General features: G+C 39.0%; 1 protein-coding gene across 1 annotated transcript in view; it reads right to left on the bottom strand.

The window, feature by feature from the left end:
• Positions 1-13,999, bottom strand: part of Pde3a (phosphodiesterase 3A) — a 286,893-nt gene that overhangs the window by 104,963 nt on the left and 167,931 nt on the right. The window contains exon 2 of the mRNA XM_057783982.1: positions 8,394-8,444. Within this exon, the coding sequence (XP_057639965.1) occupies positions 8,394-8,444 (51 nt within the window). The remainder of the gene's footprint in view (positions 1-8,393; positions 8,445-13,999) is intronic.

A 13,999-nucleotide genomic window follows, 5' to 3' on the forward strand; every position in this document is an offset into this window, starting at 1 on the left:
CATCTATGCCTGACATTCTCATTGCTTTTGGGAAGTTTTTAAAGGTCTTACAAGGCCGTGATTCTCAAAACCATTCCTAAGGCATTGCAGAAGTCATGGAAATGATGCCCCCAGTCTTCCAGATAAGGTCATTCAATAAGCATTAAACATGTCCACTAATCTATAAACATGGGACAAGTGAAAGCACAAATGCCGATGGCAATTTTCCCTTTTATTTCTGTGGACTCGTTTGATCCCTGTTTATTGATGCTCTCTGCAAAGGACCAAGGCTTTTAACAAAGAGTGACAGACTCAAGGTCACTCACCAGGTCACAGAAGCACATACTCCATGTAGCCAGAGCATGGCACAGTCACCTTCTCTCCTAGGCCACTCCTGTTAGTCACTTCAGTGTGTAAGTGTGGAGACAAAACCCTTTCCCTATAGTTTCTGAGAACATTATCCCTCTGTGAGAAAACTACGTCACAAGGAGATGGTCTTTAAAAATGAAGTGTGATGTAGAGACTGAATCTGAGATCATGATGAACACAAAATGAGCTAACTCCCCTAATCCTATGTGGGGTGTCAAAGGTAATCAGTTTACAGTCACCAACTCCCTCCCACCACCAGCACAGACTATGCTATAATCTCAATCCAAAGCAATTTTGCTTTATGGACACCACTGGACCATGTTTGGAGATCGTCTTCATTGACCACTGGGAAAAGGGACTGCCCTTGTCTCCTGCTGCCAGACACTGCAATACACAGATAAGACAAATGGCTCTAAACTTAACACAGCTTTCTCTCATTTTCCAAGTGAATAAAAAGCAACAGCTTTACACTCACAAAATTAGTTGCCATATATTGATGTATTTATATCATAGGTACTAGTAAGCAAAATCTTTGTATCACTTCATTTATTTTCTAGACTCAGAGGACGAAGGCAAGAAATACCTGTACTTTTATAACAGCATTGGAAGCTCTAGACAGTGTGATTAAAGTGATTTAAAAGAAAACAAAAACTTCACAGAATGAAGAAAGAACATTTCAAAAAAGTGTTCAGACAGTACAAACCTGATAACAGAAGATATATTTGTATAGCCACTCTGGCCACTACTGCATGAGATGACAAAACTCACACCTAAAATGCATGGTGCCCAGGTGTGTATTTGTTGCACAGTCCCACTACACAGAAGCAGTCTTAAACAAATTTCACAGTGTGCCAGATGCAAACACAGAAAACACAACAGTAGGCATGGAGAGATGGCTTGGTTCTCAGCATCCACATTGGGAGACTTAGCATCACCCACAACTCCAGATCCATGGGATCTGACGCCCCCTTCTGGCCTCCAGGAGCACATATGCATGATCCATACACTAAATCAGTCAACCAAATCTTGATTAGAGAAGTATCCCAAAAGGAACAATTATTGGAATGACTTCTAGACTTGTAGAAAAGTGAAAAAGCAAAAGGTTGCAAGTGAAAAAACACTAAGTTTGTACAAAAGGTAACCCTGGCATCGAAGGCTACCCAGGACACAAAATACTAACAAGTAGTGACACATGGAACTACCGGGAAGATGGGATAATGGCTACCACTCTGCTCACAGTGATCCCTCATAACAGATTCCTGGGAAATGTGTTTAGGCATCATACTGAAATGTATTGAGAGAAAATAACTTTAATATATTTACATGGCATTGCTCCAGCACGATCTGGAAGACATTCATATTGTTCTTCACATTCTCTTATAAAAATAAATTATTTAGCCCAGAAAATAAATTGCGTGCCACCAAATTAGACATTTATTGGCAAGTGATTAAGTGAGCCAGCCATTCTCTGGCACACTCAGACTGAGAGGAAAGTGAGGTACAGTGGCTTCCCACCAAATTCAGCCAGGACACTGGCTAACTGGGCTTGGGAACTGCTTCCTAGTCTAGCATTTGCACAGACTGGCATCTCCAGGATGCCACAGACAATTAAGTACCTACCACTAACATAGTTCAGAGGCTGCTTTGAAGCATACGAAGAGCCGAGTACACTAGATAACATGTTCCAACTACCTTCTTGGTTCGCGCACTTCCAAATTCAATTATTTCTGAACAGTGAAACCAGAATCTCATCATCTACAGCAAGACTTCAGCCACAGCAATAACTGTTCTTAGGGCAACACCTTCATTCCTGCTGACAAAGCCTGGTTGTGAGGAGGACATCAATAATTCACCATAGGGGAAAGAAAAGAACCTGGAAGCTCTTATTGGTGAATAAAAGTCCTTTATTTCCTGTTTGTCAAAATGATAAGAAGCTTGTAGCTTCACACGTTATACTGATCTTTCCCACTGGACAGTGCACTGGGTGATAAGTAAATCTGGGGTCCTTGAAATTCCCCCTTCCACTTAGGCCTCTTTTTAGGTTAGTGATTTTCTGTTGCTTCTCTTTACTTCCCACTGGAAATATTTTCATCAAGAATTTAAGGGAAAAAAAATAACTGCCTTCTGAGAACGTCATGCCCTGACTTCATGTGGTACTACTGGGAACAATGCCACATGAAGGATCTCTGTGTGATCATGGAAGTTTATTTATCATTTAACATTTTTCCTATATTTGGATGATAACAATTGAGAGCAGATGCTTTAAAAAGCAGAGACTAGAAACAAGAAAGATTAACTGCAAATCTGTAAGCTGGAGGATTAAGTCAGAGATTTATGGACTATGACACAAACAAACTTGAATGAAGTTCTTGCTGAATCTAAACAAGGATATGCAAGTAGGCAATGAAATTTATCCAAAGCAAGATAGGTGTGTTTTCAAATCAAAGTTGCACATCCTTAAATATTAAAATAGTACGCTTACAATATAACCTTGAAGGAGGAAGGCAAATTTGAGAAAATTCTTATTTTTTTTAAAAAAAAGAATCCTTAAGAAGTCAACCCTAGCCCAGTAAAAATGAAAGTTGACCTTAGATAAATGCTCAGAAAAAATTGCTTGCTATCAACTATATAAAGACTAAAATTCTTATGTTCAATGTTGATTCCTCAAAGGTTAAAAAATTACCTGAAATATATTCATGTGTTTCTTTTAAAAATACATGTATTTATTGTGTGTATATTTGTTCATATTCATGGGCCAGAGGGCCACATGTAGGAACTTTTCCCTCTAGCATGTGAATTCTGGGTAATGAACTAAAGTTACCATCAAGTTTGGAAGCAAGTATTCCACCAGTTAAGCCATCTCGTTATCCTCTGTATTCATGTTATCCTACTTTTTAAAAAGGGATTTGTTAGCATTTATTTTACACGATTGAGTGTTTGTCTCCATGTATGTAAGCACCATTTGTGTGACTTGGACCAATGAAGGACAGAGGAAGGCATTAGAGAGGGTTTGTCTTCATGTATGCAAGCACAATTTATGTGCCTGTTACCCATGGGGGTCAGAGGAGGGCACGAGATTTCCTAGGACTGGAGGCTCAAAGAGAGTAAGTTACCACCTGTCTGATGGGAACCCAAACTGGGTCCTCCACAAGAGTGGTGTGTGCTGTCAGTTACTGAGCCATTTCCTCGCCCTGCCATATTTGGCTTAGAATAAACTCAGGAGGATTTGCTGTTCAAAACACTATGCACTGCTAATAAAACAGCTATACAGTTTGTGATAGGCTGCCTACCAACTAATTAATTAATTATTAATATAAGAGCTTGCCCTATAGCTCAAGTTTCCCCTCACACTTCTAAATGCTGGGGTGACCGGTATGAGCAGTCACCCCTTCTTTTGTTAAGTTTCTTTGATGTTCTCAGCTCAAATCAGCCCTTCTTTAGATATTCACAACATTAATTCCACCATTCAAGATCTCCCATCATGTCACACACACACACACACACACACACACACACACACACACACACATACACACACATACATAGGCACGCAGGCACCCTGCCTACCAGAGAAGGTTGGCAGCCTATTTACCATTTTGAATGATTGGTCCCATTTCTTCTCTAGCTGTGGTACAAGTATCTTATTACTTTTCCAAAGCCTTTCCATATATGCTGGTGATCTGGGGAGGGGTTCTCCACTATGTTGTTTATCTGAGAACATAATCAGTTCTGTTGGTATGGGGTAAATGGCTGGGACAGAGTGGGAGGAAGAGGTGGACTGCATGAAAGAAAACCTTACATGCAGAATCCTGGGGGAGCCCTTTGAACAAAGCAGAGTTCTGCCCCACAACAGCACTTTTCACTGCCATTAGGCAGCAGGTCTTGGAGCCTGTTTTCTTCCACATTGTGTCTGCTGATAACTAGGAATACTCATCATTTCACTCCTTCCTGTGGCTGTCCCACTCCAGTCCTCCCTTTCTTTGAACAGAGCTTTTCCATTTTACCGTAATCTTGGATCAACTCCTGAATTCTCGTTTCTACCACAACTTCGTTATCGAAAACACTTTGCTCACACTCACTCGTGGCTTAGTGGTCCGCCCAGAGGTATTTCCCATGATTCTCATTCCTCTGAGTCTGAGGTCTCAGCCTTCTTTTCCCTGACAGTACTGCAGTTGTTACTCATTTTCTCTCCTTGCTGACTTCTGAGACAATGTGCACACAGCACCACCCTCCCTGGCTTCATCTCAGTTCTACCAGTGAGTAATTCCCAAGAAGGGGCCTCTCTTCTATTTTTTCTTTTCAACTATTCTTCTGGGAGTCTATCTGCTGCTGTAGTTAAATTACCACATGTGCAACTGCCATTTCCAGTTTGAGATTTCCTCTCTTCTGGCCACAATGTAGCTAGAATGGTCCCTTAGTTTGATGTTTGATCTCTGGCCACAGTGAAGCTAGAACGGTCCCTTTGACTTCCCATGGGAGACCTTACCCTTTCTCAGGAGTTCATGGGAGATAGAAAGGAGGTGGGGGAGGGAACGGGAGGAAAGAAGGGAGAGGAGAATGGGATTGGCATGTAAAATAAACTGAATTTTTTTTTTAAAGAAACCATTCGTGTGAAGCTTCCTTCTGGAATTACCACCCAGGCTCCTCACTTGCCGGCACTCACCCTGAAGTTCCCATTTTCCCTTTGAAGGCCTCTGTTCATGGCACAGAAACTCCCAATGCTCAAACTCTTGGCCTTCCTTACATCTCCTCTATAATCTCACCAACATCATAGGGCATTCTCCGTCTCAGCCCTGTGACAGCACCCATCCCATGAATACTGTGTGGCACTTACATCAAGTCTTCCTGTAACATACTTTACCCAGTAGGGTTTAAAGAGGTGCTAGACAGGAAACTCACATACACCCAGATATCTCCCAGTTCAGACCGCTACTCAAAGGCTTTCATTGTGCCCACTATACTCCTCTGGAGGCTTGGGTAACATCTAAAGCTCTGTTACCATTTCTATTAAGTAATACTAATTCTACTAGACAGAAAGAACTACCAAAAATCCTATTGCATTTGTTTATTTACAAGGATTTTTTTTTTCTACCAAAGGCCATATGTGGGAGTTACAAACAGGAAAATTGTTCAATTTCCAATATTTATTTTATTATTTTTAGTAAAGTGTATGATTATGGGTCTATGGAGGTGGGGTATGCCCATGTGTATCAGGTCCTACAAGACCAGGGGTTTAAGATGTCCTGTAGCTGAACTTACAGGCGGTTTTAAGTCACCTGACATGGATGCTAGGAATGGGTCCTCTATAAGAACAGTAACTACGGAGCCATCTATCCACACCCCCACAATTTCTCTATTTCAAGCCATGACCACATTTACTTAGAGTAAGGGCTTACAAACCATTCTAAATTAAACCAAACTGAGATGATACTTCACCAATGTCTCCGAATCTTGGTGTGGAAGAATTGTCTGTAATCTGTCAATCATGTTTTAAATAAATGCTGATTGGCCAGGCAGGAAGTATAGGTGGGAAAACCAGACAGGAAGTAGAAATGATGCAATGAGAACAGGAGAATTCTGGGAAGGAGAAAGCTGATTCCTCCCAGTCTTGTGCAGACCACCGAGGAAGCAGGATGTGACCTGCCAGCTGAAAAAGGTACCGAGCCATATGGCAAAAATAGATCAAAATAATGGTTTAATATAAGCTACAAGAGCTAATAAGTAGCCTGAGCTAATGGGCCAATCAGCTTTATAACTTATGGAGATCTCTGTATGATTTTCTTTGGGGCTTGCCAGCTGTGGGGTACCAGGTGGGACGGAAACCCCAACTAGCAGGACTTCATATTACAGAATCTTAGTAAACTATTAAAGGAGAGGCATTCAGATGAAGCCTTCTTGGAATTCCCTTTGTAAAGCTGAACTGTTTGACAATGTAGTATGTTTTTCAAAGGACAGTAAGAGAAAAAGGGATTAATGCTCTACCCAACATGTTGGGTTTTTATGGTAGCAATGTAGGAAGAAAATTAGAATTAGGTCAGGGGCATTGCCTAGTGCTTCCTTTATCTTTCTGGGATTTCTGAAGGATAAAGGATTCACTATTAACTGATATTACTTCTTAGTGGGCATTTTTACTTTTACGATTCTCATTTAACTTGAAGAATAAAAGTGGGATGAATGTATACATTATTGAGAGGAATTACTCTGCTGGCTGAAAGGTAAAAAAGCCCTTGATGTGCATGATAAAATATAAATTACAGTACAATAGACCATAGAGAAGCACAGTTTTAAAGAATATGTGTAGATATTTTACTATATTCTTTTGGCAGTACATGTCTTCAATGAGTTACTTGGCTATTATGAACATAAAAGCATTTAGGCAGTAATAAGCAGAAACTGTGGACTGATGTAATTTACTTATTAACTATTTTAATACATCTTTATAATTTGTAATTATGTGTATGTGTGCACATTTATGTGTGGAGTGACCCTGGGGCCCAGAGACATCAGATTTTCTGGAGCTGGAGTTACAGGGATTGTTTGATTCACCCAGTGTGGGTGCTAGGGACCAAATTCTGGTCCTCTGCAAAACTTGTTATTTCTCTTAATCACTAAACTGTATTTCAGTCCTGGACTGTTTCTTTTTATTGCTGGTTGGTTTGAAATCATAATTTATTCTGTTCATCTCAACAATACATTACCCACAGGAATTTTGCAGGAAATAGTGACTTAAGATATTATAGGTGTGAACAGAGAGAGAAGTAGCAGAGAAAATGAGAAAATGGAAGATGAGAAAAAAGTAGAAGACACAGTGTTTGGGATAATCCTGATTCAAAGGAATTTGTTTGTATTAGTTATTCAGTCAAAAAGATCACAGCTCCTCTGAAAACAGATTCACATTATAATCTCAATTTTTAGCTCCAACTTCATCACTGCGCTTTAAGACTGTATACCCAGTAAGATATTTTACCTAAATAGCTTAATAGAAATAATAGAAGCTTTTGTTTTTTAAAAAATATCGAATAAGCATGGGTTGGCTTCAAAAAAAAATCACAGCTTCTAAGAGCAGAATAGAAAGCATCCATTGGCTTGACTTCATTTTCCCTGTGATGGTCACAAACAGTTATCCACACATACAGTGGTGGCACAGGCATGTATGGCTATAAAATTACGTTCAGTAGCAGCCCACATTTGACAATGAAATGCATAAACTACATAGCACATTCACATACATGAATCCAGAGCTAAGAATTTCCACCCACACACATTTTTTTGTGGAGTGGAGTCATGGAGGTCATATTTACAGTCAGGTAAATAGAGGCTGTTATAAAAAAATATTTTTCTACATTTTTACAAAACATACTTGGAGGAAAAAGAATATTCTGAGTGTGAAACACAGCCTTTATTCAGTCAGGCAATCTAATTATGGAAAAAAAATCCACATTGTCTAATTAGGTCATTAAAAACATAAATGCGTCATGGAAGCTTTTCCTTTTGCATAAGACATAAAATGAGACAATGAAAACAGTCTGGTAATATAGAAAGGTCTAGAATTTGTTTCTTTTCAAAAATAATAGGTCCTTTCATCTCTCTTTTTCCTTAGACAAAGACAATTAATTTAGAGACAAAATCTTCTAATTAGTTCAGAGTTTACCCATGATCATATTTCAGAATATTTAACCAGAAACAGGAAAATAAAGGAGGGGATAAAGAAAATACATGGAAAATTATCAAAGGAAGTGAATGAAATCAAGAGAGTGGGCTGTTGATCAAAATGTGTCCTGCAGAGTCAAGATGAATATAAAGTTCACATTCACATAACACCAAGCAATTTGGGAAACCAGAAAGGTCTCAGGAGGAAAAGACTGACATCTGCCTGTGGGTCTTGAAATCCAGGCTTTAATTACAGCTAACTTAAATAAAACAAATGGCATGATTGTTTTGCCTCTTCCTCTGTCTGCTGATTATTATCTCTTGAATTTCACAGGATCTCATTCTTCAAAGCATTAAGAAATGGAACCTGAAAAAGTGAAGGAGAAGATATTTACCTGGGATCCTCGTGGCCCTCTTTTGTGGTCCCATTCTGAATGACCCATAAGCTGTGAAGACAAGAGGATAATTATGGTAAATCAAATGCATATTTTATGTCACCAATATTTTTATTCTTGCTTCGAGAGAATAATTAAGCTGCTAACATCTGTATTCTAATAGTAATAGTATTGAGTAGAAATCATGAGTAAATTAACATGAAGGAATAAACTGCATTGATAACTACCATTTCCAAACTAAACTGGTAACAACGGTATCTGAATATCTTTGGTACGAAGAATCTGCTATGTATGGCTTAACCTTCTTTTCCGGTGAAATTCTAGACACATGTCAAATTGTGCAAAGCTTCACTTTCATGTCAGTAACCCTGTGGTTACCCAGAGAAATAAACAGTGGGGCTGTGTGTTACGTTGTCAGCAAGAGGAAGAAGAAGGCTAATTTTATTTTTAGTAATTTTCAACTATACATGTATATATAACTATACAAATCCATTGTCCTTAAAATTGTATACCCTTTTATGGCTAGAGAGATAACTCATTGGTTAAGAGCTCTTGCTCCTCTTAAGGAGTACCCAGGTTCTGTTCTAACACCTATATGCTCATAACCAACTGTCCTAAATGCTAGTTCCAGGGGTTTTGATGGACATCCAAGGACACCAGGCATACATATGGTGCACAGACATACATGCAGAAAAAAACAGTCATATACATAAAACAGAAATTAAAAATAAGTCTTAAAAAGGCATACTGTTTGAACTAAGTAAACCAAAATATAAAACTCCAGTAACAGTATGTTAAAATCTGTTATCCAACAGAAGACAAAATCAGCCAGTAGGTATAATATGAGAAAAATACACAGTGCAATTATAATTTGACTTTAAAATTTTAACAAAAATTAAATGAGAAACCCTTGTGACATGATAAGGCAAAATTAGACTAAGGTAATAATTTATGCTACTCATTTTACAAGTCATAGCTGGCCATCGTATTCAGCAGCCACTGCAATGATTTAATTATAGTTTGGCTAACACATGATTTGGTCAAAATTATCCAACTAACCATTATGCAAAATTAAATGTTCACACAGTTCATATTCCTTTATGCTTTAATTTTAAAATTTTTGATTTATGGGCACTGCCTTTTCTGGTAAATGCTCATTAATTCTAATTTAAAGCTGATGAGGTTCACAAATACTAATCAATCAGTCAAATAATTAATATGGTTTATAAATATTTAAATTAGAGCCATTTAATTACTTATTCTCTAGAACTATCAAAAACAATTCTTGACACATTTCAATTGTCAGCCTCTTTGTGGTCTTAGGATTGGCTCGTACTAAGAGCAGGAAGGAGAGGACCTCTGCACAGAATCCAGAGGCGTGATGACACGAGCTCTAAGCTGGTGGTCAAATGATTTAGTAGAGTGTTTGAGAAAGAATACTTGCATAGGAGGCTGGCTCCTATGATCATCACTTTCCCTACTAATGATTTCAGGCCACAGTGTGAGAATAACCTGGCAAAGTCAGCTACATGGCTATCAGAGTAAACACAGGTCAATTCATTATCTAAATGAATATTATAATCCATATTCCATGGATTAAAGAGAGAATATTTGCCTGTGACATCTGGTCAAGAAGGCTGTATTTTTCTCAGATCAGAAAGAAAACCATGATGTTTCTCCTCTCCCCCATAATTAATATCTTACATATGTTGATGTTTTAAACCCAAGAATAATGTTATTTCTAATGTATACTGATTTGAGTCATCATGTATTACAGAAAGGAAGATCAACTCAAGAACAAATCGATACTTTGTAAATCACAGTTTTTAGGAATACTGCAAAAATTCACTGTCTCAATTTGGCTTAAAAAGAAGCTGACCAAGAAAGAATATGGTTTGTTTGCATTAAGACTTATTCATTTTTATTGTGTGTGTGTGTGTGCACGTGCGCGCGTGTGCGCACATGCGCACACATGCCTGCATTAGTTTATGTATGTCATGTACATGCAGAAGTCTGTAGGAGCCAGCATAGGAAGGAGGGAGGACATCAGATCCCCTGGAACATTAGTTACAGATGGTTGTCAGCTGCCTGTGTGTGCTAGGAGTCATAGCCAGGTCCTCTACAAAAACACTGGTTAGCTGCTGAGCCATCTCACGAGCCCAAGACTGTGGTATAATTTTTTTAATGCTACTATTTTCAATGCCATTAAAAGTTACACATGATTTCTATAGCATATGCAAAATGTAAATGAAAAGCAATTAACTCTGATTATGATAACTGAGATAAAGAAATGTTCTTAATAAGGAGGGCATCAAAGAAAAATAACTGGATGTTCCCCCAAAGGATTTAAGGCTTTAGCCCTTAAATTCTATTTTTAATAAAAATTATTTGAGCTTAAATTATCATTTATTATTTCAGTGTTGAATGTATGGGCCTTATTACAGTGTTTTTTGTGATTGTTTATAATGCAGAAGCAGTGGCAAATATTCCTATAAAAACAGAACCACAAGGCAAAGCGTTTTAGAAAGTACTTAGAGGTTCTGCAGCCCACTGTCTGGGCTGGTGATTGTGAGTAAAAAGGAAGGCAGTATGCATACGGAAGCCCATGGACTTCAGAGTGAAGTACAAACTATTGTTATTCTATCAACAAGAAAGCCAGATACGCTTTTGATCAATCTGATAGATTTAGTGCTAACTCACAAATGATCAAAGCTGTCAGGGAATTAGATTTAAAAAAAGAAAACATGCATGGGCCAAGCACAACAAGGAACAGAAGTAGAACTGGACAGTTTTCTTCATTCAATCTATCCCATATGGACTAAATCTCTGAGATAAATGAATAGCAGCGGGGCACCTAAGCAATTCTGAGAAACCTATCGGAAAGTATTAACTCCTTTTGAGACAGTCCTTTGTTGAAAGCAGTGTGTGTGACTTTATGATGTGTTAAATATAAGAGAGAGAGATGAGCCCTGGAAAATGCATAAGGTCTGGGGATGCTGGCATGCTCTCATTAAAGAGTACATGGCTACTTAACTCAGAAAAAGAAAACTGTCCATCTGTCACTGTCTATTAACACATTTTCCCTGACTATTTACTGTGATTTCTCCTTGGAGGAGTGACACTTATAAGTATCTTACCAGAAGGTTTGAGGGTCACCAAGGTTAATCCTACACATGACAGGCAAAAATCTTTCCATAAGATGAAGAAGTCTTGAGAGAGAAGACAGGGCGTGGGGGCGGGGAGATCCCTTGTGTCTTTTTACAATTCTCATGAACCAAGAAGAGCAAAATAAAGATATTTAAATTTATTCCTGGCGGACAAACTACATGTTCTTCAAGAGAGACAAGCTTGTCACAGGAAGCATGCAGAACATCCCAGCCCTTTGACACTGAGTCATTTTCGTCATTACAGAATAAATTCCTCCTTCTTTCCATCCTATTCGCAATAATAAATTTCTGCATCGCGGCCTTCAGCTAGCAGTGTGTTGCACAACGCTGCCTTCCAAGGAAAACAAAATCGCTGCCAAGCACAGAATTCACGAAGTTCACAGGAGTGGCCAGAAGGCAACAGGGAAACACAAAGGCTCTGTCAAAGTACAGATATTTTTAAGAGTGCCGTGAGAAATGACAAGGGCTGGCATGGTGTCTCCTTAGGTAAGATGTTTTCATCCGATGTTGATAGAGCTTCACTTTGCCACTTTCTCCCGTTATTTGTTTGTTTGCATAAAAATAAATGCCTTTACAGAGGCATCTTGGGAGAGTGGTTAATGAAAGTCTGCAAAGCTGCAAGAGAACTGAGACTCTGTGAGAAAGAAGAAATTATTCCTAGCATATATTTTAGAAGATATGGAAGAAAAATAATTAGTTGAGCCTTATGGAATAGGTTTATTGAGCACTTGCTTAGTACTTGTAAGGGTTTGAGCAGGATTCTCAGCCTTGCATGGAGTAAGGGGAGGGAGAGACTCACAAAACGATAAGAGCTTGGATGGGTATGGCCTTCTGGCTCCATGTTTAGTTTGATGGGCATGGAGTTTTCAGTGTGATGGGCAAGTTCAAATTTATTTAGCCTTGGCATGCTATCCCTCTGGCACATGCTTTTCAATCTCTTGGTAGGTAGGTTTTCCCACTCCAGAATTCTGCATGAGAATATGGCCACCTTGCTGATTCCACATGCACAAAGGCTGCCAAGGTGACGCTTTCTGGACTGGGGAGATATGCAACTGAGAATTCGGACCAGCATAGCCCTGTCTGCTATATTCCTTGATGCTCCTTTCTTTGTCTACTGTTGTCAAGAGTGAGATGTCAATTCTACCCTGTGCTCTTCAAGCAAGGGGCAATGGAAGTTTGTTTTTCATCTCACTAAGTCAGATATAAGCCCACATAATCACAGAGTCTCCCACACTTTGTTTCTTAGCCCTCCCGGGTTCTACATTCAAGACCTGAGCCTTTGCAAAATAATACAGATCATATGGAAAACAATTTAATGTCCTTTATAATTAAATAGCTAAACTAGGAAACATTATCAGCTGCCTTTGGTTGGATCAGATATAACTACTTGCCTGCCTCATAAACAGCCTTCATTACAGTTTCTTCAATACCCCACACCCTTAAATCAGCTCCAGGTTACAAGGTATTATCAGTGATGTTGACTTTATTGAAGGTTTTATAGGGGAGGCAGAGAAGTTAATTACATTACACAGAACACAGTCAAGAGCCCTGAAAATAATAACCTCAAGGGAGCACACAGTTCCTCCATACCCAACTGTGCCCTGGTGTTCTTTGTGACAGAGTAAAGCAAATGAGTCTTTTTCAAGACCCACTTTTTACTAGTCCCAGTTTTTCTTGCCTTCGGAATCCTTTCCCAAGATCAAACAAATGCCTTTGTGAACATCCCAGGGCAATAGAGCCTTTCCTATGCTCTCTTTCTTCATTGTCAGGAAAAGCATCAAGAAAAAAAAAAGGAGTTCCTTCGAATTACCATTTTAAAAGTGATGTTGATGATGATGGCGGTGTGTGTGTGTGTGTGTGTGTGTGTGTGTGTGTGTGTGTGTGTGTGTGTAGAAGCTGGAGGTTATCTTTGGGTACTGGTATTTAGCTATCATCTACCATTTTTGATTTTGAGATGGATTCTCTTGTTGGCCTGAAATTTACCACATAGCCTAGACTGGATAATTAGCGAGCTCCAGGGACCCCTATTTTTGCTTACCCAGCACCACATTACAAGCACGTTCTACTATGCTACACTTTGGTTTCTGGATTTTTGGTTTTTTGTTTGTTTGTTGTTTATGGGTTTTTTTTTTTTTTTTTTTGGTTTTGTTTGTGTTCAGGGGGTGGTTCTGGGGAAATGAACCATGTGCTTGTGTGGCAATTATTTTGCTAGCTTAACCATCCCTCTTCAGAAAGAGAGCATTACACATCTGAACACAGCCCACTGTAGGACTGAAATTCGTGGAGACTTTTTTCTTTTCACAGATAGACATGAGATCCTTAACTCCATCCACCCTGAACCTCTGATCCTGACTTTAAGCTGACAGTAGTAGAAAGCCCAGACCATGGAGAAAGAAGACTTCATCTAGCAACTCAGATGAGCTGAGGTTTGAACCTCAG

The sequence above is a fragment of the Chionomys nivalis genome, chromosome 1 (assembly GCF_950005125.1).
Source record: "Chionomys nivalis chromosome 1, mChiNiv1.1, whole genome shotgun sequence".
Classification (NCBI taxonomy): domain Eukaryota; kingdom Metazoa; phylum Chordata; class Mammalia; order Rodentia; family Cricetidae; genus Chionomys; species Chionomys nivalis.